This window comes from Mustelus asterias, chromosome 2 (assembly GCF_964213995.1).
Source record: "Mustelus asterias chromosome 2, sMusAst1.hap1.1, whole genome shotgun sequence".
In the NCBI taxonomy this organism is placed as follows: domain Eukaryota; kingdom Metazoa; phylum Chordata; class Chondrichthyes; order Carcharhiniformes; family Triakidae; genus Mustelus; species Mustelus asterias.
In genome coordinates, this window is record NC_135802.1 from 91,501,759 (window position 1) to 91,529,131 (window position 27,373).

Consider the following 27,373-nt stretch of genomic DNA (forward strand, 5'->3'; position numbering starts at 1 on the left):
TTCACATTGTACGATTAAGAATGTGCATCAGTAATTGCAGCAAGTCTCCTCAATCGTTCTGTGGCTGGAATGATTCACTATTGCCACTACTCTAGCAATTTACGACCACTTCAACTCATGCCAATGCCTGTGGCTTTGAGTCCTATTAGTTGCTGGCCTGAATATTTGTGGAGTGATTGCTGATGCCAAAAATTATAACTGCCCTAATTTCTAGATTAGAGGTTGCAAACTATACTGAAGCAGAGCCCATTGCATAATTTTAAGGAGCAAAAACCTTCAAAAGCCGTTGCAGCTGCAAAACAATTTGTCCAAATGTGTCTTTGAAAATAGGGCTGGTACACGGAACGTCTTTGCAATAGCTGCACCCATTATTGATTCAACTCTTTAAAAATGAAAAGTATGGCATGCAAGGAAAGGGCAGGGGAATGGGACTAGCTGAATTCCTCTTGCAGAGAGTTGGCCTGGATCTGAACGGCTGAATGGCCTCCCTCTGTGCTGTAACTATTCTATGATGCTATGTGAATAAACTTAGTGAATGTTGGAAATACAGAGTGAACTTCCCAGCATCTGGAAAGTGAAAAGTCAGGCTGAGATTCATTACCTGGTGCTGATGGACCTGATGGATGTTTTGAACATTTTCTGTTTCTATTCCATTGTTCCACATTTTCAGGTATTTCTTTGTTATTGACAACTTTTATTTAATATGAGTGTAGAATAAAAAACACTCCGTGGATGTGTAGATGTAGTTAAACTAATACACTTGCATACAGGAGAAAGCGGCAAACAACTGATGCTGCAGTTTAGTTTGCATGTTAGCTGATCTTGGCAATAAAAGTATCAATTCTTTTCAATAATCATAGCCTCTAATCTCCTTGACGGGTGCAAATAGTGCTGCAAAAAGGAACAAGCCAGATTTTATGACAATACCATCATCAGCTGCCCTGCTTCAAAAGGCTTTGTAGCGTTTGTTGTCATCTATAACTTGGACCTGAAACAATCCACAATCCTCTAGGCACGCTTAGCAAAATTGATAACAGACCTTTTTCTCCATTTGCACAGCTCAGAGGAGGCAATTCAAATCATCACCAATGGCAGCAAATATTATTTTTTGACAGGGTCATAAAAATATAAAAGGGCCGGGCTCATGACACTGGATGAGAAATGGACTCTTAGGTTGGCTAGGGTTAATATATCTAGATTAGCTGCTGGCTGGGGGAATATGCTGTTTGCAACCAGGATATGATTTTATACAAGATGATTTCGTTCCTGATGCCCTGGAGAATACCCAGCACACATCAAAGAATACCAGTTGACTTGTATCATCTGAATTGGGGCAATTCACTGAAATTGTACCTAAAAGCTACAGGATGGTAAAATTGGTGGAGAAATAACACTGGATCTCTTTGACGAGTGACTGGATCATTCAAATTAATTTTGACATGAACTGAGTCATTCCCGTTGCATTCTGACAGTAATGTCCTTACTGAGACATTTGGCTCAGAAAGATGCATTTCCGACATCCAAGACTAAACCATTAGTAGTAAAATCACAGGGATTCAAAGGAAAAGTTACAAAGTTGTAGCCAATTTAAAAGAAGTGGATAGAACCTTGCTCACCCCACCCCATGCCAATGATCTCGCAGTTTGAAAATAGATGTCTCGTGGGATAGGAAAGCTGCAGCTCTGTATTACAATCATAGAATCCATAGAGTCCTCCAGTGCACAAGGAGGCCATTCGGCCCATCAAATCTGCATTGATCACAATCCCACACAGGCCCTATCCCCATAACCCCATGCTAGTCACCCTGACACTAAGGGGCAATTTAACATGGCCAATCCACCTAACCCCCACACTTCCTTGGACTGTGGGAGGAAACCAGAGCACCCGGAGGAAACGCACGTAGACACGGTGATAATGTGCAAACTCCACACTGACAGTGACCCAAGCCAGGAATCAAATGCAGGTCCCTGGCGCTGTGAGACAGCAGTGCTAACCACTGTCCACCATGCCACCCACAATCTTTCTTGATGGCTAATTGCATTTCCTTTATGAAAGTTATGCAAGAATAGATGCAATGGATTCACCATATGCCTGTCTCTGAACTTGGCAACAAGAAATTGGCACCAATTGGGATTGGGACCAACCGTCTGAGGGTGTAGGACTCTGAAATGAAAATATTATTTTTTTCTAAAACTAAAACACAGCAGAGCTTAACTTCATCAAAGAAAAATCCTGCAGGGAAAATTTAAGCTTTTTTTCATAAAATTAAGCAACGACTAACTTTGCTGCTTTACTAAACCATATGTCTTTCACAAACAGAGTCAAAGGGAATCCCAAGGCTTTTTACGCATATATTAGGAGCAAAAGGATAGCAAGAGAAAGAGTAGGCCTGCTCAAGGATAATGGAGGGAAGATATGCGTGGAATCACAGGAAGTGGGTGAAATCCTTAATGAGTACTTTGCATCGGTGTTCACCAAGGAGAAGGACATGATGGATGTTGAGGTCAGGGATAGGTGTGTGAACGCTCTAGAGAATGTCAATATATCAAAGGAGGAAGTATTGAATATCCTAGTTTGTATTAAAATAAACAAGTTCCCGGGCCAGATGGGATCTATCCCAGGTTGCTACGGGAGGCAAGGGGAGACATGGCTTGGGCCTTAAGACATCTTCACATCCTCTTTGACCACAGGACTGGAGAATAGCCAATGTTGTTCCCTTGTTTAAGAAAGGAAGCAGGGATAATCCAGCAAATTATAGGCCATTGAGCCTGACATCAGAGGTGGGAAGCTTTTGGAGGAGATACCGAGGGACAGGATATATGCACATTTGAAGGAAAATGGACTAGTTAGTGACAGGCAGCATGGTTTTGTACGGGGAAGGTCAAGTCTCACCAACTTGATTGAGTTTTTCGAAGAGCTGACAAAGATAATTGATGAGGAAAGGGCTGTGGATGTAGTTTATATGGACTTTAGTAAGGCGTTTGTAAAGGTCCCACATGGCAGACTTGTACAAAAACTAAAATCACATGGGATTCAGGTGGGCTGGCTAGATGGATACAGAACTGGCTTGGTTATAGAAGACAGAGTAGCGGTGGAAGGGATCTGTAACTAGTGGTGTTCCATAGGGACCAGAGCTGGGACCTCTGTTGTTTGTAGTATGTATAAATGATCTGAAGGAAAATGTGGATGGTCTGATTAGTAAGTTTGTGGATGACACAAAGATTGGTGGAATTGCTGATAGTGCCGAGGATTGTCAGAGGATACAACAGGATATAGATAGATTGGAGTCTTGGGCACAGAAATGGCAGATGGAGTTTAATCTGGACAAATGCGAGGTGATGCATTTTGGAGAATCAAATTTAGGTATGAATTATACTGTAAATGGCAGAATCCTTAAGAACATTAACATACAGAGGGATCTGGGCATGCAGGTCCACAGTTCCCTAAAAGTGATAACACAGGTGGCCAAGGTGATTAAGAAGGCACATGGTATGCTTGCCTTCACCAGCCGCAGAATTGAGTATAGCAGTTGGGAAATCATGTTGCAGCTATATAAAGGCTTGGTTGGGTTGCATTTGGAGTATTGCATGCAGATCTGATCACCACACCAGAGGGCAGCACAGTGGTTAGCACTGCTGCCTCACAGAGCCAGGGACCCGAGTTCGATTCGCGGCTTGGATCATTGACTGTGTGGAGTTTGCACATTCTCCCCTTGTCTGCATGGGTTTCCTTTGGATGCTCTGGTTTCCTCCCACAGTCCAAAGATATGCAGGTTAGATGAATTGGCCATGCCAAATCCTCCTTCAGTGTACGAACAGGTGCTGGAGTGTGGCGACTAGGGGATTTTCACAGTAACGTCATTGCAGTGTTAATGTAAGACTACTTGTGACTAATAAATAAACATTTAATAACACAGACATTTTTCACGCAGAGTGGAGGGTGCCTGGAATATGCTGCTAGAGGATGTGAATAGATACATGAATAGGGAGGAAATAGAGGGATATGAATGAGTAAGGGCAGAAGTTTTTTTTTTAGTTAGGGCATCATGATCAGCCGAAGGGCCTGTTTCTGTGCTGTACTTTTCTTTGTTCTTTATTCATATGTCTTGCAACCTAGGTTAAAAACATTTATGATGAATTTAATGATCACACTTGCCTTCAGTCACTGCTAAATTCTACCACAATGATATTGAAACTCATCCATTTAAATGCCAAAGATGACTCACATATGGACAGAGTGATGCAATGTATTTGGACACTGAATTTCACATCAGGGGTCCGGGTTTGAATCAAGTCCAGAATGATAAGATGAAAGCTTCCTCCTGCCAGCTGCAATATTTCTATGTAAAATATGTTTAAGTAGTCTCAGCCCAATTCTCAGTGAACCCATAGCACAAACCTGTCCATAATCTGACACTAATTATTGGCAATCTCACACTGCAGGGCCACAAGGATGTGTGGTATAAAAATGGAAAGCTTCTGGTATGATGGGGGTGGTTGTTCTAAGGTTGTGCTTGAAGAATGTTATTGGACAGCATAGAGCAAGCCTGATTCTAACTCTCCTACATCTGCTAGGAGAAAAAAACTTATTAAAAAAGTTGTTTGGTAGAACAGAATTTGAGTTTTGCAGCAAAAAGATAATTTGTCGACAGTTTTCATCAAAGTAATTAATAGCCACTCGTTGCTTCATTCCTCAGTGCAAAGCCTTGTCCAATCTGATTTAAATTTTCAAACAATACTTGGAAGTTAACTGTCACCATTAACTGGTGTATTCTCCATGGCAACGCCTCGACCAATCAGAATCCATTTGCCAACCAATCAGCACCACCTTCTCAAATAATATAAAGTTGTTGTTTTCTCTAACATTCTTGCGATTGTCCTGATGAGTGCAAGAAGAAAAGATTCAGCATTACTTTTTTAAAAAAAGTAATTTCTTCCTTTTCACCTGTCAGGAGGGTGCTTAATATGGATACTGGATACCCCAGATAGAAGAGAACTTAATTTTCCATTTCTAACACTTCGGGCTGGATTTTGGCTGAGAAGGCAGGATTCGGGAAGTGGGTTCGTTTTCTGGTCGTGAATCCGATGAAAAGCAGACAAAATTACCGGCTTTGGTGAAGGTGGTTGGTTGGTGAGGGGTTGGCAGTGGCAGCCAGTTAGTGGCCAGAAGTGCAGGAATGGAGGTGGGCACACCAGGGAAGTGGGCCATCTGTGGTCCAACTTGGCAACTATTGCTGTTACTCATGATGTGGAGATGCCAGCGTTGGACTGGGTGGGCACAGTAAGAAGTTTCACAACACCAGGTTAAAGTCCGAAAGTTCGTGATTCCAAATCAACCTGTTGGACTTTAATCTAGTGTTGTGAGACTTCTTACATTGCTGTTACTGCCATCTGTGCATGGCATTAAAAACAATATCTGAATCTTCAAATTGATCAAGGTAGCTGGAAAACTGGAAGCTGGGTTTGAGAAGGGGAATACTCATGTTATTAAAACTTCATTTCTGTGGAATTAGATTTTCTGCAAACTTTCCACTTTTTTCAATAAAGTGTCATGTTTTCCACAATGCCCAAACCTGTTCCTAAAATGTTGGAGCTGTTCTGCTTTACACACAGGTTCCAATGGCTGTCCCCTGGCCAAAACTTTAATACCTCAGAAAGCAAGTTTTTAAGGGGCTGTGTAATTACCTAAATGCATCCGATTTTGGATGTGGACAACCTCACTCTCTCACTCTCCACTCCCCTCACTCCTGTCCTCATGAAAATTGGGAGGGTTGGGACAGAGGCAGGATATTGTGAGACATGACATTGGTGCCATTTTTTTCTATTGCCCATCTCTGTTCTAACCCAATCCGAGCAACAAACATCCAGCCAAATGAGTTTAATTTTCCGGGTTAGGATGCAATCTCAATGTCGGTTTCAATTCCAGATTGAGAGTGTAGAAGTGGCAATGGCAGGAATATCAATCACAATATCGCCTCCGGGAGTTCCAGGAGTCTGATTAAGGTTGCAGGTGGATTAGAGAAGTGAGATTATCAATCAGTGGGCCTGCAGTGGCTGACAGCCTCACTGGGTGGGGTGGGCAAAGCTGAGGTAGGAAGGCAAGTGTGAGGGTGCTTCAACATGGAAGTACCCTCAGTTGCCTAGCAGAGAAGTCAAGCAATTAAGAGGCCTGAAGCTGGTAGGGACATCAGGGTGGGGGGGAAGCGTCTTTGCAGGAGCAGTGTTGGACAAACTGGCAGCCAAGGCAGGGAGACCACTCTGACAGTTGGAAAATAAAACTGTCAATGCAAAATGGTCCCTAAGTGGGATCTTAAGTGCCTGTCCACCTTGGTGGAGCAGGAAGCTGATGCTGGCCTGCACCCAGAAATTTCCCCAGAGGCAAGAATGCATCAGGAAAATCCCCTGACGTGGTTCCTCTCTTTGTTCCGAGCACCACTGCCTCCAATCCCATCTCTGCAGGGCTGTGAAAATTCAGCCCTATGCATTGAGGAAGCAAGAAAAAGTCCCGTGACTATAAAATGTTGCATCTTATTACCCCCAGCAGATCCATACTCAGTAAATTTACTGACAGTGCCCTCCCAAGTACCTCAGCTGCTCTACCCACTTAGACAAAATATTTTTAATTACAAGTCTAGACCAATGGAAAGCAAAAATATGTCACAATATTTTGTGGTTTTTATAGTTTGCTGACAAGACTCTTGAAATGAAAAGTGAAGTTAACAGTGCAATCAGCAGCTGCAGTAGAGAACTGTAAATTAAAGACATGTGTTGACGAAAGAGTAAAATTTTGCATACTGTTCATTTCCTAGTTAGAATCACAAAAACCATAGAAACCCGACAGCGCAGAAGGAGGCCATTCAGCCCATCGAATCTGCACTGACAACAATCCCAACCAGGCTCTATTCCTATAATCCCCCGTATTTACTAATCCCTCTTACGTACACATCCCGGGACACTAAGGGGCAATTTAGAACAAGAACAAAGAACAATACAGCACAGGAACAGGCCCTTCGGCCCTCCAAGCCCGCGCCGCTCCCTGGTCCAAACTAGACCATTCTTTTGTATCCCTCCATTCCCACTCCGTTCATATGGCTGTCTAGATAAGTCTTAAACGTTCCCAGTGTGTCTGCCTCCACCACCTTGCCTGGCAGCGCATTCCAGGCCCCCACCACACTCTGTGTAAAATATGTCCGTCTGATATCTGTGTTAAACCTCCCCCCCTTCACCTTGAACCTATGACCCCTCGTGAACGTCACCACCGACCTGGGGAAAAGCTTCCCACCGTTCACCCTATCTATGCCTTTCATAATTTTATACACCTCTATTAAGTCTCCCCTCATCCTCCGTCTTTCCAGGGAGAACAACCCCAGTTTACCCAATCTCTCCTCATAACTAAGCCCCTCCATACCAGGTAACATCCTGGTAAACCTCCTCTGTACTCTCTCCATCCTCTGTACTCTCTCCAAAGCCTCCACGTCCTTCTGGTAGTGTGGCGACCAGAACTGGACGCAGTATTCCAGATGCGGCCGAACCAACGTTCTATACATCTGCAACATCAGACCCCAACTTTTATACTCTATGCCCCGTCCTATAAAGGCAAGCATGCCATATGCCTTCTTCACCACCTTCTCCACCTGTGACGTCACTTTCAAGGATCTGTGGACTTGCACACCCAGGTCCCTCTGCGTATCTACACCCTTTATGGTTCTGCCATTTATCATATAGCTCCTCCCTACATTATTTCTACCAAAATGCATCACTTCGCATTTATCAGGATTGAACTCCATCTGCCATTTCTTTGCCCAAATTTCCAGCCTATCTATATCCTTCTGTAGCTTCTGACAATGTTCCTCACTATCTGCAAGTCCTGCCAATTTTGTGTCGTCCGCAAACTTACTGATCACCCCAGTTACACCTTCTTCCAGATCATTTATATAAATCACAAACAGCAGAGGTCCCAATACAGAGCCCTGCGGAACACCACTAGTCACAGGCCTCCAGCCGGAAAAAGACCCTTCCACTACCACCCTCTGTCTTCTGTGACCAAGCCAGTTCTCCACCCATCTAGCCACCTCCCCCTTTATCCCATGAGATCCAACCTTTTTCACCAGCCTACCATGAGGGACTTTGTCAAACGCTTTACTAAAGTCCATATAGACGACATCCACGGCCCTTCCCTCGTCAACCATTTTGGTCACTTCTTCAAAAAACTCCACCAGGTTAGTGAGGCATGACCTCCCTCTCACAAAACCATGCTGACTATCGTTAATGAGTTTATTCCTTTCTAAATGCGCATACATCCTATCTCTAAGAATCTTCTCCAACAACTTCCCCACCACGGACGTCAAGCTCACCGGCCTATAATTACCCGGGTTATCCTTCCTACCCTTCTTAAATAACGGGACCACATTAGCTATCCTCCAATCCTCTGGGACCTCACCTGCGTCCAATTTAGCATGACCAATGCACCTAACCCACACATCTTTGGACTGTGGGAGGAAACCGGAGCATCCGAAGGAAATCCACGCAGACATGGGGAGAATGTGCAAACTCCACACAGACAGTGACCCAAGGTGGGAATCAAACCAGGTCTCTGGAGCTGTGAGGCAGCAGTGCTAACCACTGTGCCACCGTGCTGCCCCATAGTTGTGCTCAGACAGTGTACAGTTTACTGGATGCCTGTTTATGATGCACCCACCCCCATTTAAATAAAATCAACTTGATATGTCAGTGCTGTTTCTTATTGAAAGGGAACTAATGACTGTTTTCAGCTCCAATCACTTTCTTATCAGGCATTGTTGGGGCATAAGATGAATCGATCCTTTCATGCAAGCATTATGTTTCCCCAGCCACTGGCTAATCTAGATACTGGCGTAAAATGGGAGCAACAAAGACCAATTTCTATCCCAGAATTCCCATATACTATCACTGAGGTGAAACATTTAATAATGCTCAGATCTCACCCCTCAGGCCATCTCTGAATGGCTCATCATCCCATTCATAACCCAAATACTCGTGTGATAGTTAAATCCTGCCATCGTGCAGCACAGATTAGCATACGTATTTTTTCTTTCTCTGTAAATTCATGGAACCTAATAATCAAATTGAAATGCTCCATGAATTGACTCAGTCAGCTGAACCCATTAGTGTTTGGCATCAATGCATGGCTATTATTTCTTGTTGACTATAAATAAACTGAAGGATTTTTACTGCTGGATATCCCTCCCTTACAAGCAGCAATAATAAAATATCAGTTAAACATATTCAGTGACTGTCTTATTCAGTTAATTTCTGAATGGTACTTCTTTTGAAAATATGTTAGTCTTTTAACCATAACAGCACAAAATGTGTAATTATGAGGATGAAATGACAGAAATAATAACAGTAATAAACTAAAACCTCTATTAATGGATAAAGAATACTAGTACCAGAATTGTATTTTTCTAAATGACATATAGACATTTAATAAGGCATAATTGAGTTACTTATTGCAACGTCATTTAAATAACCAGATTGTTTTATGTAACTAAAAATACTGGAGGTAAAGTCACACTTTTCAAGAATGCTTCTAAAATTGCTGAGTATGCTTTCTGTTAGTATCTAATGTGATAAACATTCACTTGGTTTTCTTTTCAATTTCTTTGGCACTTGTATAAGAGTCATGCACATACCACAGACCCCTGGCTCATATCAAACCACTACTGTGGCCTGTGTATAATAGTCTTGCAAAGTAAGCCAGATCCGGTCCATGCATGTGATGTTGTTTGTAATGAAGTCTAAACACAGAATGGCAGTGAGGCATGACAGGAATGTATTTCCATTGGACATGGCTGTGTATAAAAAAGCATAAGCAATCCGTGTCCAGAAGGTCCGTTCAGCTGGCCAAGAAGGAAGACTAATGTTATTGTACATTGGCTGTCATCCTGCCAGCCCTCCCTCACAGATTTGTTTCTCTTTGCTGTCTGTTTGCTCAGGTGGACAGTGACACCATTTGGAATGAGATGCACTCGTCCAGTGCTGCACGCATGGCCGTTGGCTGTGTCATTGAGATGGCTTCTAAAGTGGCCTCTGGAGAGCTAAAGGTGAGGTCCAGCAACGTTGTGTGTGGGAATTATTGAGGAAACAAGAGACAGAGAAAGTTAACTCACATAATAAGGCCTGTTCATTGGGAATTAATTGGTTGACCGAGAAACTGCTGGTCTGAAGGGTAACTACCCACATAATTGTAGTGCACTGTGAAATAGATAACTTGTACCTCCACATTGTTGTCCTCTGACTGTTCCTTTAACATCACTTTTCTTTGTACTAAAGTGTCTGGTATGCTTTATTTCCTGAAAATAAATATTCCCAGTGCAATAAGCCGGTGGCAAACGTAGTGAAGAGCTTTAAATTTATACAGCCCTGACCCAGATGAAGGTTACTCTGAATGGGGTATAATCAATTTATGCTTTTCGAACCAAGTTCTTTTTGTTGAAAGTTTATCACAACCCAAAGCAAGACATATTAAAAATAGATAGAGCAATAGAACAGTGTACTGAATAAAAATTAAAATCCCTCACACATGCAGTGTTGTCACACTGTGGAATTTTTCAATGGAATAAGTTTGTGATGAGCTGGTCAGTTTTGCCTGGACAGCTTAAGGGAAAAGTATATACCCTATGCGGCTATAATTTGACAGTGAGGTCCCAGGCTACCAGCAGGAAATATACGGGTATTTTCTCTTTTTATAATGAATATTGCAGGGCATTCTTTCAGGCTGGGGAGTAGTTTTAATGCTATCACATACCTAAAAACTGTGAGAGAATGAAAATGCGAACGTGGGTTGAAAACATCAAAAATTCCTGCTTTTTTTTAATATGTCATCTGTTATATCCCCACCCCTTTGTGTCCCAATGACTATAAATTAAAGCAAACTGCCTGCTAAATGTTTAAACAATTCCATAGTAACCCCTACTTCAACTCAGAATAGGAGCTTTCGTTCCACTGTACAATAAATCACTGGCAATTTTTGTCAGGTGTACTCTTTCCTGTTCTGGGAATGCCACATTGTAATTGCTCTCTAATTTCATAATTCATCCCATTGTATCCTCCCTTGCCTTACTGCTTAAATTCAAAAATAATTCTTGCCACTTCAGCCCTCTTTCCTAATTAAGTTAAAAAATGCTTTGGGGGAGGGAGGCTTTCTGCCCCCATTTTTGGCAGGTGACAAAGCCGGTGGGGGCGGGAATCCAACAGGAGTCTCCAAAATGGCTTTTACGCTGGCGGGATTTCCCAGTGGCATTGCCCCCCGCCCCGCCTTCAACCAATGACAGAATGGGGTTCCTGCCATGAAAGGTCGGGAACCCCATTACCATACATTTAAATTTAGCAGGCTTCCCCACCTTATCATTTCCATCTCTTTCCCCCCACCCTAAGTAAGGAATTCTCTCCATGCCGGTGTGTTGTTGCATCAGCAGGGTTCATAACAGATCTGGACCAACGGGGACCTGGCAAATGGTTTCCGCCAAGGGTGCCCAGGTAAGTAGAACCTCCAGGAGGGAGACGGTCATGCCCAGGCGGTATCACGGGCAATGCCAGAGGGGGACTTCCAATGGGGAGGTTCGGAGTGAGAGGGGTTTCCCCGAGGGAGGGGGAGTCCCATATCTGTGGGAGTTTGTTCCTTTTCTGGGGTCGGGGGGGGGGGGGGGGGGGGTCTTTTCTTAAATTTTGTTTTGACAGGTTGGGGCACCTTTTAGAAATGGCTCTCCAATACGTGAGGGTCAAAACTGGCTAGTGGGGTGGGCTCTGCATGATGATGTGGGTCCCACCCCTTCCATTGTTTTTAAGTGTTTGAACATTTGGCGGGAAAAGCCAGCAAGGCAGCTGACGGGCTCCCTCCACTTTTATTTTAAAGTTTATTTATTTATTAGTCACAAGTAAGGCTTACATTAACAGTGCAATTAAGTTATTGTGAAATTCCCCTTTTCCCGCCTGAGAATGCACTTTGAAAAAAAATGATAAAATTCCACCCTTTATTTCTGAACTATTTACTCCAGCCCAGACTAGGTAATCTACAAACCCCAGTTGAAAAAGCTTCTTCAGCCAACTGTTAGAGTCACAGGATTATAGAGTCATTACAGTACAGAAAGAATCAGCTCAGTCCATCAAGTTCACGCTGGGCAGGATTTTATGGCCCCGCTCGATCTGAGAACGGAAAATCCCACCTAGGTCAATGGACATTTCCATTATCCGCCCCTTGCCCGCTCTGAATCTATGGTGGTTGGTGCGGTTGAATTCTGTTAGCTGACTCTTTGTAGAGACATCTCGTCAGTCCCATTGCTCTGCAAGTCTATGTTCTCCAAGTTCCTTTTGAAATCATGGATTTTTTCTGCTTCCTGCAACTTCGTAGGTGAGAAGGCCTAGATTATTACCACTCACTGCCTCAAACGTTCTTCCTTACTTCCCCCTGCATCTCTTGCCCAAAACTTTAAATCTGTGCCCTCACGTCCTTGTACCATCAGCTAATGGGAACAACTTGTGTTTATCTATTTTATCTGAACCAGCTCCTATAATCTTGTACACCTCAACCAAATCTCACTTCAATCTCGTTTTCTCCAAGTAAAACACCCCCAGATTCTCCACCCTAACCTTGTAGCTATATCCCTGGAACTATTTCAACTCTTCACTGCACCCTCTCAAGGATCTTCACATCCTTTCTAAAGTGTGGTGACTAGAACTGGATGAAGTGCTCTAGCTGTTGTGAAACCAGAGTTTTATAAAGATTCATAGAAATATTCAGAATAATTTCCCTACTTTTCTGCTCAATGGATCATTTTTTAATGGAATCATTTTACTTCAGGAGTCATTTAAAAATGGCGGATGTGACCTGACTCTAGGATTTCCGCACTCACTCCCAGCACCCCAATTTCCCTCATGGAATGCAAACAGAGTCTGTACTACCAACCTGATTGACTCCATTGCAGGAGTAAGCATCTCTACGTCCCCGCGCAATTTTCATGGAGTTGGCCAGCTTCTGGATGACTATTGGTTCACGGTCTTGCAGAGGAGTCAGGAACCATAATCTGGATTTGGGAATCTTTTGAAAGGTATCTTTGAAAGGTTTTATCCCATGGCCCTTCCATTCAAATTCAATGCCAACTTATGCCCCCCATCCACCCCCACTGCCATGTGAGTCCCCCTTAGACCTCAGCCAAGCCTAATTATGCATTCTTAGTTGAGAGCCCAGACTTTTAAAAGGATTAACTCTGTTTACATGATTGGAGGAAAGGGTTGATTTTGCTTGATCAACAACCCTGTGATATTAAGTTATTTTTTTCTGTGATCTTTTTCATCAATGTCTCCATATTTATTTGCACAAGATTAAAAAGTGTCATGTGCTTAAAGGTTCTGTTATTGAAATTTTAGTAGTCTGGTTGATTGACACTTAGGGCCCGATTTTACCAAAACTTCGCGCCCGTTTTCGGGCACGAAATCGCAGTAAAGTTGGGCGTCGGGCCTATACCGCGATCTGCACCCGATTCCGAGCTTTACCGACACCCAATTCGGGCGCGGGTCCGGCCCGCGCCCGAATCGGGCGGCCCGACGATTTAAATGCGTTTGCATGCATTTGAATTGACTTAATGAACCACGCGCCCAACCCTACCACCAAATCCCACTTTACCGTCTTCTGGTCCGTTCCGCATCCGTGTTGTAAGCGACCTGCAAAATAAAAGTCTGAAGTCGTCGCTGCAGCTTCTGAAGAGCGGGGTCAGAATGTCCAACGGCTCTCTGACCCAGGTCATCCTCTGTTTGGGGGGGGGTGGGAGTGGAAGGAGGAGGGGGGGCGGGACCCAGATCATCCTCTGGTCGGGGGTGGGGGGGCGGGACCCAGATCATCCTCTGGTCGGGGGGAGGTCCGCTGCCAGTCTGCGGCCGATCCCTCCTCCCGGAGTGGACATGCGGCCATGCCATCCCACAAAACCTTCAGGATGAAGCGATTCCTCGCTAAGAAGATGAAGCAGAACCGGCTGATTCCACAGTGGATCCGCATGAAAACCAGCTACAAGATCAGTACAAGTCCATGAGGAGACACTGGAGAAGGACCAAGCTGGGCCTGTAAAGGGATACACCATCACTGGTACACTACCAGCCACAGCCATCTCTCCCACTCTCTTGCCCCTGCAGGGAAGAGTAATCTGTGGCTGGTAGTGTACCAGTGATGGTGTATCCCTTTACAGGCCCAGCTTGGTCCTTCTCCAGTGTCTCCTCTTGGACTTGTACTGATCTTGTAGCTGGTTTTCATGCGGATCCACTGTGGAATCGGCCGGTTCTGCTTCATCTTCTTAGCGAGGAATTGCTTCATCCTGAAGATTTTGTGGGATGACATGGCCGCACGTCCACTCCGGGAGGAGGGATCGGCCACAGACTCGCAGTGGACCACCCCCCGCCTCCCCCAACCAGAGGATGATCGTCAGAGAGCCGCTCTCTCCGCTTTCTGGGTTTTTTTTCTTTCGCACCCAGGCGCGCTCTGTCAGATTTTTTTCAAACTGCACATGCGCAGTTCAGAGCTCCGATTGGTCCGCCAGCGCTAAGCCCCGCCCACAGCGCGAATCGGACCGGAGCCAGCAAAACGCGTATGGGCGCGCTGGAAAGAGGATTCCAGGCGCGGGTCTATTTGATGCCCAGATTCGGCACTTAGACTCAAAATGGTAAAATCAGGCCCTTAGGTTTGTAAGAAAACCACACCCTTTTAAAAATTATGAATGGGTGTTGCTTTAAGCAGTCTCACTCATGCCATTGTTACTGGACAGAGCGTATACTGGATGAATGGTCATGGGAGGGTCATGAATACGGAGGTTGGGAGTTGACAGTGAGTTGGCATGGAGGCTATAAGGTTCCATGGGAGGTGGTTGGGGAATGACTTGGTTTTGTGTTGGCATGCTGGCAAGGGAAATGGGTGAGTGGAGATAAGTAGTGAGGACTGGAAAGCCCCAGATGTATCCAAACAACCAAGTCCCAGAGAGCTTCAATGGCTCTTTTAATCATCCAGGTGCCCCAATGGCAGTCTCTGATCTGTGTCGGGGGGGGTGGCAGGCCTGACGGCACCTCACATCAGCCTCCCAGGGTTGAAAATAATGGGTGAATTTGAGGTAGCTTTGAGCTACCTGCCTCGGTAGCAAAAATATAACTATACTCATGAAGTCCAAGATGCCATATATTTTTCTAAATAATCTCTCAATGTGCTGAGTTATATGTGTCATAAATTCCTATCCTCCTTCCTATTGCACATGGCAAAAATGTCTGTGGAGAACAACACCAGCTGCCCGTAGCCATTTAACGGTTATTAAGAGGCTGGAGGCAGGACTTCTGTCAATCTGGATCGGGAAATCCCGCCTCAGAGAACTGGCAGCCAATCAGAGGCCGGCACATTTCCAGTCCAGACAGTGCCACCAGATGTAGAGTGCTATAATATACCTTTAAGGTATGGCTCTAGAAGGGAAGCATAGCAAGTGATCCAGTCTTAGTTTCACTTTTGCCTTGAGCAGAGCACACACACTCACACAGCTCCAATGTCTTCAAGTTTTATCCTTAAGTTTATTGTTTTTATGTGCCTAGTCTTAATAAATGAACCCACAATGTGTTTACTCAATCCCTAATGTGCAATTGATGCCTTTTGTCTTGTGCAGTAAATGAGCCCATATGATTATAATATTATATAGTATTATATCATTATAATAACATGACATGGTGATCAGCACTTGTCAGACATGTAGCAGCAAGATTAAATACAGGTGCGACATGGTGAACAACCTTTGATCATGCTACATGGCATGGGGTGACCTTCAACGTTCTGGTCAGACCACAACAAAGTCACATCATTGAAAAATGCTAAAAACACAGCGTGGTGCCTGCAAGGAAAAGCTTTGAACACATAGCACCAAGCTAGTGCTAGAGAGTTGATAAGCAGATGGAATCCTTGTGATGAGATTGCCTGTCAATTCCCTGAGTGGAACAATGCATTGAGAAGACTAACATGGGGCTAGCTCAGACAGGGAGGGTGAGTGACCAGGGTGTGGGACGGATCGACAGTGAGCGAGGGAGCATCAAATAAAACAAAATCATAAAATTCGTGCCAGAGAAGGTTGCTATTATAAAGGGCAGCTTTGAGAATTGCTGAACAATAAATTGAATAAAAAACAAAGCCGCCATTAGTCCATGGTGCATTCCTGACACAACTCACCTTCATTGGTTTAGCTTTTAAAAAGTGCATCGAAGCATCGACAGAAACACTCATCCCGGTATCACAGAAGAAAGAAGGTCAAAGAGGTATTGTTAGAATGTCCACTAAATTCCTGAGCTTGAATTGGGTTGCAATTATCCAAATTCAAAATGCTGAAGCAGCTACAGAGCTATGTATTCTTCATCAAGTGTGTCTGAAGCAGAAAACAAGCCATAAAAATTCACCTAGCAATTGGGAGTGAAGGTCTATACAGGCTGAACATATCAGAACTAACAGAAGGAGAGGTAAAGCATTCCCAAAAGATATGAACTACATTGGAAGACCAGTTCAGAATCAAGTTAAACTTCCATATTCATCAGCTAGATTTCAGGTCATATTGACATCAGCATACAGAATCCATAGATCATCTGGTCAGCAGTTGCAGAGAAAAGAACATGAGATGATTGACAAACCTGAATCTGACAATGATGTGCACAATGAAACAAAGAGCAGTGAACGCACATTTTACACCATCAGTCTTGTGGAAAACATAGATGTCATCAAACCATCCAAAATGTTTGCCATAGTTCAAATTAGCTGTCTAAGAAAGTTTGTAACTATTTATTAATCGCTAAGATTGATGCAGGGGCAAGTGCCAACATACAACCTCAGCAGTGCTAGCAGACAAAATTGTCGAGTTGGTGTTCTCATCCACTACCATGGAAGCATTCCAGACTATCTCGCATCAAAGGGCTACTCAAAGATGGACGTAAGTGCAATGTGATCTTCACGGGTCAACAAAGCTTACAGGTCCGAAGTGCAACACCGATTATTGAATCACTGACACCCAAACCTAGCAAGATATGTAGAAGGTGTGACTTTCTGCATGCACCAAGAAAATTCCTAGCTTTCCTTCAATTCTGCAGGGCATGTCTCAGAAAGGGCCGTTGGCAGTGGCAGTGCACTAGAGGAATGGCTGTTGCAGCTACAAAGAGGCATGCACTGATCTAGACAGACCATACACAATGTGTACCTTCAAGCAAGAATAATGACCATCCGGTATCCCATCAGAAACATGAACATAAGATGATTGACAAACCTGAATCTGATGATGATGTGCACAATGAGACAAAGAACAGTGAACACACATTTTACACCATCAGTCTTGTGGAAAACATAGATGTCATCAAACCATCCAAAATGTTTGCCATAGTTCAAATTAGCTGCTCTCAGAAAGTTTGTTATTAGTTATCAGTAGCCAAGATTGACACAGGGATAAGTGCCAGCATACTACCTCTGTAAATTCTAAAAGACATGTCTCCATAGATGTAGAAGACCATGGTGAATTTGCTACTGTGAAACTTTTAGCATACAATGGTTCACTAATTGCATAGACTGGATCCATAGTCCTGGGGTGGAATTCTCCCAACCGATCTGTGGTGGGTTTGGTGGTGGGAAGGCCCAGAGAATCTGGCAACGCCCGTCGGCGTAAAATTCCGTTGCAATTTACCCAGTGGCAGGTTAATGGTGGGTCAGTAATCCTGGCAGGTGACACAAATTCCATTTGCATTAGTTTGCATCTCGTGAATGCTCATTAAGACAGCTGCATGCCAGTATCCCATCAGGCCTTCCAATCTTGCATCACACTAGTGAGAAATCACATTGGCGTCAAACCCGATTGCTAAAGAGTAGCATGCACAGGATGGTCCTCAGATCACCAGAGACTTGGGGGTGAGTGCAAAAAAGCCTTTTTGCTATCATGCAGCACTGCTCCTGATGCATTGTACACCACCCTGCGCGGGTAGACAGACTCCTGTCCTCCATCTCCATGTCAAGCTGGTCTTCATGGACAGCTGGATCCCAACAAGACTGCATGGAAAGCTCATGAACAAGGGGGCAAAAGGGACACCATATAGTTTCCTGGAAGGGGATACATAAAGGCTCCAAATATGGTAGATAGAGGCCCAAGTGGGGCATGGGCGTTTCACAGGTGATCGGCTCAGGGGAAGGTCATTGAATCGAGGAACAGACTTCTTCTTGAGGCTGCTAGCCTTTTCCCTCTGGGTTGCTGACTTGCTGCATGAACTGGTGAAGACAGGTGAGCTGGTGAGAGTGATAGGAATGTGCTGGACTGGTATTTAGATGTGATGCTGTGACCTCCAAACCCATAAGACCATAAGACATAGGAGCGGAAGTAAGGCCATTCGGCCCATCGAGTCCACTCCACCATTCAATCATGGTTGATTTCAACTCCATTTACCCGCTCTCTCCCCATAGCCCTTAATTCCTCGAGAAATCAAGAATTTATCAATTTCTGTCTTGAAGACGCTCAACGTCTCGGCCTCCACAGCCCTCTGTGGCAATGAATTCCACAGACCTACCGCGCTCTGGCTGAAGAAATTTCTCCTCATCTCTGTTCTAAAGTGACTCCCTTTTATTCTAAGGCTGTGCCCCCACGTCCTAGTCTCCCCTGCTAATGGAAACAACTTCCCTACGTCCATCCTATCTAAGCCGTTCATTATCTTGTAAGTTTCTATTAGATCTCCCCTCAACCTCCTAAACTCCAATGAATATAATCCCACGATCCTCAGACGTTCATCGTATGTCAGGCCTACCATTCCTGGGATCATCCGTGTGAATCTCCGCTGGACCCGCTCCAGTGCCAGTATGTCCTTCCTGAGGTGTGGGGCCCAAAATTGCTCACAGTACTCCAAATGGGGCCTAACCAGTGCTTTATAAAGCCTCAGAAGTACATCCCTGCTTTTGTATTTCAAGCCTCTTGAGATAAATGACAACATTACATTTGCTTTCTTAATTACAGACTCAACCTGCAAGTTTACCTTTAGAGAATCCTGGACTAGGACTCCCAAGTCCCTTTGCACTTTAGCATTATGAATTTTGTCACCGTTTAGAAAATAGTCCATGCCTCTATTCTTTTTTCCAAAGTGCAAGACCTCGCACTTGCCCACGTTGAATTTCATCAGCCACTTCTTGGACCACTCTCCTAAACTGTCTAAATCTTTCTGCAGCCTCCCCATCTCCTCAATACTACCTGCCCCTCCACCTATCTTTGTATCATCGGCAAACTTGGCCAGAATGCCCCCAGTCCCGTCATCTAGATCGTTAATATATAAAGAGAACAGCTGTGGCCCCAACACTGAACCCTGCGGGACACCACTTGTCACCGGTTGCCATTCTGAGAAAGAACCTTTTATCCCAACTCTCTGCCTTCTGTCTGACAGCCAATCGTCAATCCATGTTAGTACCTTGCCTCGAATACCATGGGCTCTTATTTTACTCAGCAGTCTCCCGTGAGGCACCTTGTCAAAGGCCTTTTGGAAGTCAAGATAGATAACATCCATTGGCTCTCCTTGGTCTAACCTATTTGTTATCTCTTCAAAGAACTCTAACAGGTTTGTCAGGCACGACCTCCCCTTACTAAATCCATGCTGACTTGTCCTAATCCGACCCTGCACTTCCAAGAATTTAGAAATCTCATCCTTAACGATGGATTCTAGAATTTTGCCAACAACTGAGGTTAGGCTAATTGGCCTATAATTTTCCATCTTTTTTCTTGTTCCCTTCTTGAACAGTGGGGTTACAACAGCGACAGTCTGTTCATGAGTGACAGATGGACGAATCAGCTGACGCCCCACCAGGCGAGTCAGTGAGGAACTCACCTGGGCATTATTAATGATGTCCATAATTTGGCATGGGATCTTGGCCAGCAGGACATGCACCTCTGGAGGCTCCCACTACCACTCTTCATCTCAAAATGGGAGAATCCCGCCGCTGGACTGCAAGTAGAATTAATCTTCCTCAGTGTCACAGATGTTCTACAATGTGGAAAGTAAAGGCCAAGCACTTGCACGTTAACCAAAATGTTGTGACCTCACATGACTAACAATCCATGGAATGAATCAGACATCACAAGGAAGATAAACCTCAGAAACTACCGCTACCATCTCAGTTCATGACCTAAAATCAAAATATCCAGAATGCTTCAACAAAATTGGCAGTTTTGACAGAACATAGAACATAGAACATAGAACAGTACAGCACAGAACAGGCCCTTCGGCCCACGATGTTGTGCCGACCTTCATCTGAAACCAAGATCAAGCTATCCCACTCCCTACCATCCTGGTGTGCTCCATGTGCCTATCCAATAACCGCTTAAATGTTCCTAAAGTGTCTGACTCCACTATCACTGCAGGCAGTCCATTCCACACCCCAACCACTCTCTGCGTGAAGAACCTACCTCTGATATCCTTCCTATATCTCCCACCATGAACCCTATAGTTATGCCCCCTCGTAATAGCTCCATCCACCCGAGGAAATAGTCTTTGAACGTTCACTCGATCTATCCCCTTCATCATTTTATAAACCTCTATTAAGTCTCCCCTCAATCTCCTCCGCTCCAGAGAGAACAGCCCCAGCTCCCTCAACCTTTCCTCATAAGACCGACACTCCAAACCAGGCAGCATCCTGGTAAATCTCCTCTGCACTCTATCCAGCGCTTCCACATCCTTCTTATAGAGTTGCAGCATTACATTTATAGAAGAATGCAAGTATGTTAATTGATTCACCGCATAAGTGCAGTATCTAATTACACGTCAAATTGAAGTGCAAGGTCATAAATAAGGATGGATCTTTAAGAGTATACTTGGATCCACAATGTTTAAGCACAGCTTTGAAATGTTGTTCTTAGTCATACCCACATCAGAAGAGTTAAATCTAAGTTTTACAGTTGCAAAGTTCCTCTTGCTTGATCCCAGGCATGGTTACTGGTCAGTATCTCGCAGAGAAGTCCCAAGGGGTAATTACAATTTGCGCCCCATTCAGTTGATACTGTTTCAATGACTTCCTCTTGGGCTATCTGTTAGCCAGAATCTCTTTGAAGCTCACATGTACTGCATTACATGTACTGTACCAGAATGGGTCTATATCAGACGACACAGCTGTTATCGAAGCGTAAAGCAGAACACAACCATAATCTGCACTTATTGATGCAAGCGACTTGTCATGAAGGCTTTGGTTCTATTTATTCCAGTACTAGCATACGTCCCAATCCAAACAAAATAGAGGATATTAAAGCCATGTCAACTCTTCAAGATAAGGAGGATCTTTAAAGCTGTCTGAGTCTCTTTAATTCCTTGCCTCCATACATTCCCAATTTGACTCAAAACTCTTCACCTGTAAGGGAATTATTGAGAAAGAATGTGCCTTTCCTGTGTGTGGTGGACCTCAGTTGTGCCTTTGTCCTATATGGACCACCGTTGTGTGTGCTTGTCATACCTGGACACATCCCCTTCCAGTTTGGGTCCTCCCCTCAGCACCTAGTATAAAGGTGGCTGTCTCCTCCCCCTTGTTCAGTCCAGGTCGGTTATTTGTTGGGATCTGCTCCTGATTCTGTTGTGAATAAAAGCCTACACTTATATTGGCATATCGATAGTCTTTCGCCTTATTGATAGCGCATCAATTTTATTCACAACAGTTACTAGTATGGAGCAGTTTCTAAAACCCGACAAGTTAGCATTAGACCCTCAAGAGGTTGGAGCCTCTGATAAATTTGATCATTGGTTGGACTGCTTTGAAGCATTCGTCGACACCGCTACGGCCATCGACACCGACGCTGCTAAACTCCACGTGCTCCGCGCCCGGGTAAGCGAAACTGTCTATGGAATCTTCCGGGACGCTGCTACTTACGCGGACGCTATCAAACTCCTAAAAGGGCAGTTCCGAAAGAGCCCTAACGTGGTTTACGCCAGACACCTCCTAACTACCCGCAAGCAGCAGCCAGGAGAATCGTGCGCCCAATTTCTGCGCGCCCTGCAAGTCCTCGCCCGAGCATGCGACTGTAAGGCTGTTTCAGCAGCTCAGAACATGGAGGATCTGATCCGCGACGCCTACGTTGCGGGCATTGAGTCTACATACATCCAGCAGCGTCTGCTGGAACAAGATGACCTAGACCTCCGGAAAACGGCCACGATGGCTGAAACGTTAGAAGCAGCCTCCCATAATCTCGGGTCTTACCTTGGATCCCGTTCCACCGACGGCTCCACTGCGACGGCTGCTCCAGCAGGGCCCAAATGTTACTTTTGTGGCCTACCTAAGCACCCTCGGCGTCACTGCCCGGCAAAGGACGCGATTTGCTCCGGATGCGGTAAGCTAGGCCACTTTGTTAAAGTCTGCCGAGCAAAGCCGCTTCCGAAGACTCGTGGAGCCATGTGTGCTCCGAGGGCGCAGCCATCTTTGATGCAGGCGGCGGCTGCGCGCGAATCGCCATCTTTGATGCGGTCACCGGAAGTGCGGGAATCGCCATCTTTGAGACTGGCAGCAAGGCGAGCTGAGCAGGAAGCTTCATCCGTGACGTCATCAGACGGCGACGAAGATGGATTCTTCTTTAATTCAACAGTGGCATCGATTTGCTTGGACCAGTCGCAGCCTCATCAACTCTCCAAGTCCATAATGGAGATCAAGGTAAATGGTTATGCAGAAAACTGCCTGTTTGACTGTGGGAGCACAGAAAGTTTTATACACCCTCACACAGTGCGTCAATATGCCCTTCCCATGCGACCCTGGAGCCAGACCATCTCCAGGGCCTCGAATTCCCACTCGGTGGAGGTCCTCGGGTGCTGTTTGGTGACGCTAACAGTGCAGGGCACAGTCTACGAGCGTTTTCGGCTCCTCGTGCTGCACTGCTGGTGTTAGATTTCCTCAGCCATCATAGAAGCGTCATCCTGCAGTATGATGGCCCTTATCCCCCGCTCTCCGTCTGCAAGGCGCCGTCACTGCAGCGCCCCTCGCGCACCACCTGCAGTCTCTCGACCCTCAAGATCACCCCCCCCCGTTATTTGATAACCTCACCCCGGATTGTAGGCCTATAGCCACCAAGAGTAGGCACTATAGTGCGGATGACCGGGCCTTCGTTCGGTCCGAGGTACAACGGCTGCTCCGGGAAGGGATTATCCAGGCCTGCACCAGCCCCTGGAGGGCGCAAGTGGTCGTAGTTAAATCGGGGGAGAAACACCGCATGGTGATTGACTACAGCCAGACCATAAATAGGTATACCCAACTAGATGCGTATCCTCTTCCCCGTATCGCGGACATAGTCAACCGCATCGCGCACTATAGGGTTTTTTCGACGATCGATTTGAAATCGGCTTACCACTAGCTCCCTATTCGCTCGGAGGATCGCCCATATACTGCCTTTGAGGCGGATGGCCGCCTCTACCAGTTCCTCCGAGTCCCCTTTGGTGTCACCAATGGGGTCTCAGTCTTCCAACGGGCCATGGATCAAATGGTGGACCAGCACGGACTGCGGGCCACTTTCCCGTATCTGGATAACGTCACCATCTGCGGCCATGACCTGCAGGATCATGATGCCAACCTACAAAAATTCCTTCGTACGGCCACTCTCCTGAACCTCACATATAATGAGGCGAAGTGTGTTTTCCGGACACGCCGCCTCGCCATCCTTGGGTACGTGATAGAAAATGGTGTCCTTGGCCCCGACCCAGCCCGTATGCGTCCCCTTATGCAGCTTCCCCTCCCTACTGCCCTCAAAGCACTGAGGAGATGCCTGGGCTTCTTCTCCTATTATGCCCAGTGGGTTCCCCGTTACGCAGATAAAGCCCGTATGCTCCTAAAATCGACCTCTTATCCCCTGGCGGAGGAGGCCCGTCGGGCCTTCGACGACATCAAAGCGGACATCGCGAAGGCCGCGATGCATGCTGTGGACAAATCCATCCCATTCCAAGTGGAAAGTGATGCGTCTGACTTTGCCCTAGCTGCCACCCTTAACTAGAGGGGCCGTCCAGAGGCCTTCTTTTCCCGGACCTTACAAGGCCCTGAGATTCGACACTCCTCGGTCGAGAAGGAGGCCCAGGCCATCGTGGAAGCCATCCGGCACTGGCGCCATTATCTTGCGGGCCAACGATTCACCTTAATTACGGACCAGCAGTCAGTTGCCTTCCTGTTTAACACCAGGCAAAAGGGCAAGATTAAGAATGACAAGATCTTGCGGTGGAGGATTGAGCTCTCCACCTACAGATATGACATCATGTACCGGCCCGGGAAGCTCAATGAGCCCCCAGACGCCCTGTCCCATGGATCATGTGCCAGTGCCCAACTAGACCAGCTACAGTCCCTCCATAATGACCTCTGTCACCCGGGTGTCACCAGATTTTTCCATTTTGTCAAGTCCCGTCACCTGCCCTTCTCCCTTGAGGAAGTCTGGACGCATTACATTCCATTAGGTCACTCTTGTGCACAGCGACCAATACGACCCCTCACGAGCGGATGTTTTCGTTTCCCAGGAAGTCCTCCTCGGGTACTTCGCTCCCGGATTGGCTGATGTCCCCGGGACCCGTCCTGCTTCGGAAGCATGTCTGGACCCATAAGGCAGATCCCTTGGTCGAGGAGGTCCAACTGCTCCACGCTAATCCCCAATATGCTTACGTAGCGTACCCTGATGGGCGGGAGGACACGGTTTCTGTCCGTGACTTGGCACCCGCGGGTGCCCCGGAGGTCACCACGTCCTTCCGCCCCACGGTCCCTGGTGTCATCCATTCGGAGACTGCTACGCCTCTTCCTCCCTCAGTCCCTGTCCCCAATGTAGTGCGCCCTGAGCCCGTGGCGGCCCCCCACCCCCCAGCTCCGGTTCCCACTGTCCCCCATACGCCACCAGGGCCACTGCTCACTCCTCTCGCCCCTATGTACAGCTCGCTTGAGTCGCCGGAGCCGTCGCCACGCAGTACCCGACGACTGGACGGGACGACGGATCGGTCCGCTTCACACCACCCAGCGCCTTCTCTCGACGCTCACTGTACGGAGCCTGGGCCGACATCGCTCCCTGATCGGACGACTCTGCGACCTGCACTACGACGATCGCGACGGCGGATCAAGCCACCGATTCGTCTGGACTTGTAATATTGTTTCTGCTTCACCCCCGTGTTGTTTTTTTAAAAGGAAGGGGTGAATGTGGTGGACCTCAGTTGTGCCTTTGTCCTATATGGACCACCGTTGTGTGTGCTTGTCATACCTGGACTCATCCCCTTCCAGTTTGGGTCCTCCCCTCAGCACCTAGTATAAAGGTGGCTGTCTCCTCCCCCTTGTTCAGTCCAGGTCGGTTATTTGTTGGGATCTGCTCCTGATTCTGTTGTGAATAAAAGCCTACACTTATATTGGCATATCGGTAGTCTTTCGCCTTATTGATAGTGCATCACTGTGGCACAAAGACCACCAAATTCTCTAGACCAGACATATTTGAGCAATTTTCCTTCTTGCCGGGTAGATGCCAGTGTTTGTATCTGTACTGAAATCTTCAGTAATATGCCAGAATATTGCAGTATTCTGTGTCTTCAGCCATTCCTTGATATCATGTAAATCAAATTGGTTGAAGACTGGCATTGGTGATGCTGGGAACCTCAGGAGGAGGCCGAGATGGATCATCCACTCAGCACATCTGGCTGAAGATTGCTGCAAATCTTTCCCCTTTGTCATTTGCACGGATGCACGGTACTCCATCAGTATTGAGGATGGGGATATTTGTAGAACTTTCTCCTTCAGTCAGTTGTTTAATTGTCTACCTTACCACTTTTATGGCAGGCTGATGGTGGGTGTGGTTTCCTGCTGATCTATGGGAGGAACTCCATTTGCATACATTATCATGCACTTTAAAAAGGCCATTCACAAGTATCACATAGCCGTTCCCAATCTTGCTCATGTGTGGGTGTGGGTCACCGACACATCATAGATGCTGACAGTCAGCACAAAATTAATATGGTCTAAAACACTTTTGGGTGTAAGTGGTGTACAGCTGTCAGCCCTCACTTTGGAGGTGAGTGCAACATTCAAAGCCTACCTACAATGGTGCTCCAGGTTTTCACCAATGCCTGTGAGACACTTCCCTAGGTGTAGTGGGCCTAAGATTGTTCTGCCCACTGTATTCCTCTATTCTCTGGCTAGACACCTTCTGCAGGGTTCAGGCAGAGTTACATATGAGACATTGTGACCAGGAGTGGGGTATGGGATTGGAGACAGAGACACGGGGGAACAATGGGCAATGACGTGGTTAGAAAGGGGGTTGGGAAAGAGGAAAGAGACATGGGGGACAATGTGATCAGAGAGGTGGGGGAGTGTTTGTAGCAATAGACTTCTTGTCTGTCTGTCCAATGGGATCCTATTTGAAACATTATTTTGCTTTAATTAATAATACACAGGCAAAACTTTACAAGCCGTAAGAAATCAGGTCTTTTTCAAAGAAGATGCAAATCATTGTCTTAATCATCACTTAAATCATAGCGCTTTGTTTGAAGGGCTTCACGAACAAGTGCCACAATATGTTAATTGGAATAAAAATCCTCCATATCAACTATATCTCTCCTTTTTACAGGGAGCGTTTATAACCTGAAAATTACCTATGTTCACAGACAAATGTATTATGTATTCACACCTGATCCATTCCCTTATTTCAACACATTTATAGCAAATAATTATAGATTTTTATTAAATGAATGGGCCTCTCTAATTGCTCAGGTGATCATCCTTCCAGCATAAATCAGACCAGCGAATGTTAACAGGTAGCCGAATACTGGGAGAATCTCAGCTGTGTCTAATCCTGAATGTCAATACATATAAGTTCCAGTAGGAGGCATTGTCCTGAACTCTTACACCAAAAACCTCTGTCCTTGCTTAGCAGCTGGGATTCTTCGGTGCCACTGAAAGTAAATGGAGTTTTGACTTGAACAGCAGATTCTCCATTCTCACTTCAGTGGGCCTGGCGCAGACAAGATCTGAGAATCCTGCCCTTACTTTCGCTTCCATTATATGCGATTTATCAATGACATCAGCTGCAAATACTAATTAGCCTATCATTTGTATGCTGATGACTTCTATTTCTATCTTCTCAAACACTTCTTTTAACCCCACAACCTCATCCATGCCACCAGACACCCCTTTCTGACATCAAGCCTTGGATGAGTCACAGTAAAACAAAAGCAAAACACAATAGCTGCCGCAAATCTGACTGGATTGCCCGTCCCTTGATTTCTATCCCATCGACTGCTTCCACTTTTTCACACCACAATTTCTAACAGCACTTTTGGCATATAAACTCTGCCGTCTGGAACATCCTCACTATATCCTTCTACCTCTCTGCTTTTCTCTCCTCCTT

The 27,373-nt window shown here is 45.7% G+C and overlaps 1 protein-coding gene across 2 annotated transcripts in view; it reads left to right on the forward strand.

Moving 5' to 3' along the window:
* Positions 1-27,373, forward strand: part of LOC144509624 (histone deacetylase 9) — a 728,394-nt gene that overhangs the window by 596,706 nt on the left and 104,315 nt on the right. For both annotated transcript variants that reach the window (XM_078238446.1, XM_078238445.1), the window contains one exon: positions 9,974-10,081. In XM_078238446.1, the coding sequence (XP_078094572.1) occupies positions 9,974-10,081 (108 nt within the window). The remainder of the gene's footprint in view (positions 1-9,973; positions 10,082-27,373) is intronic.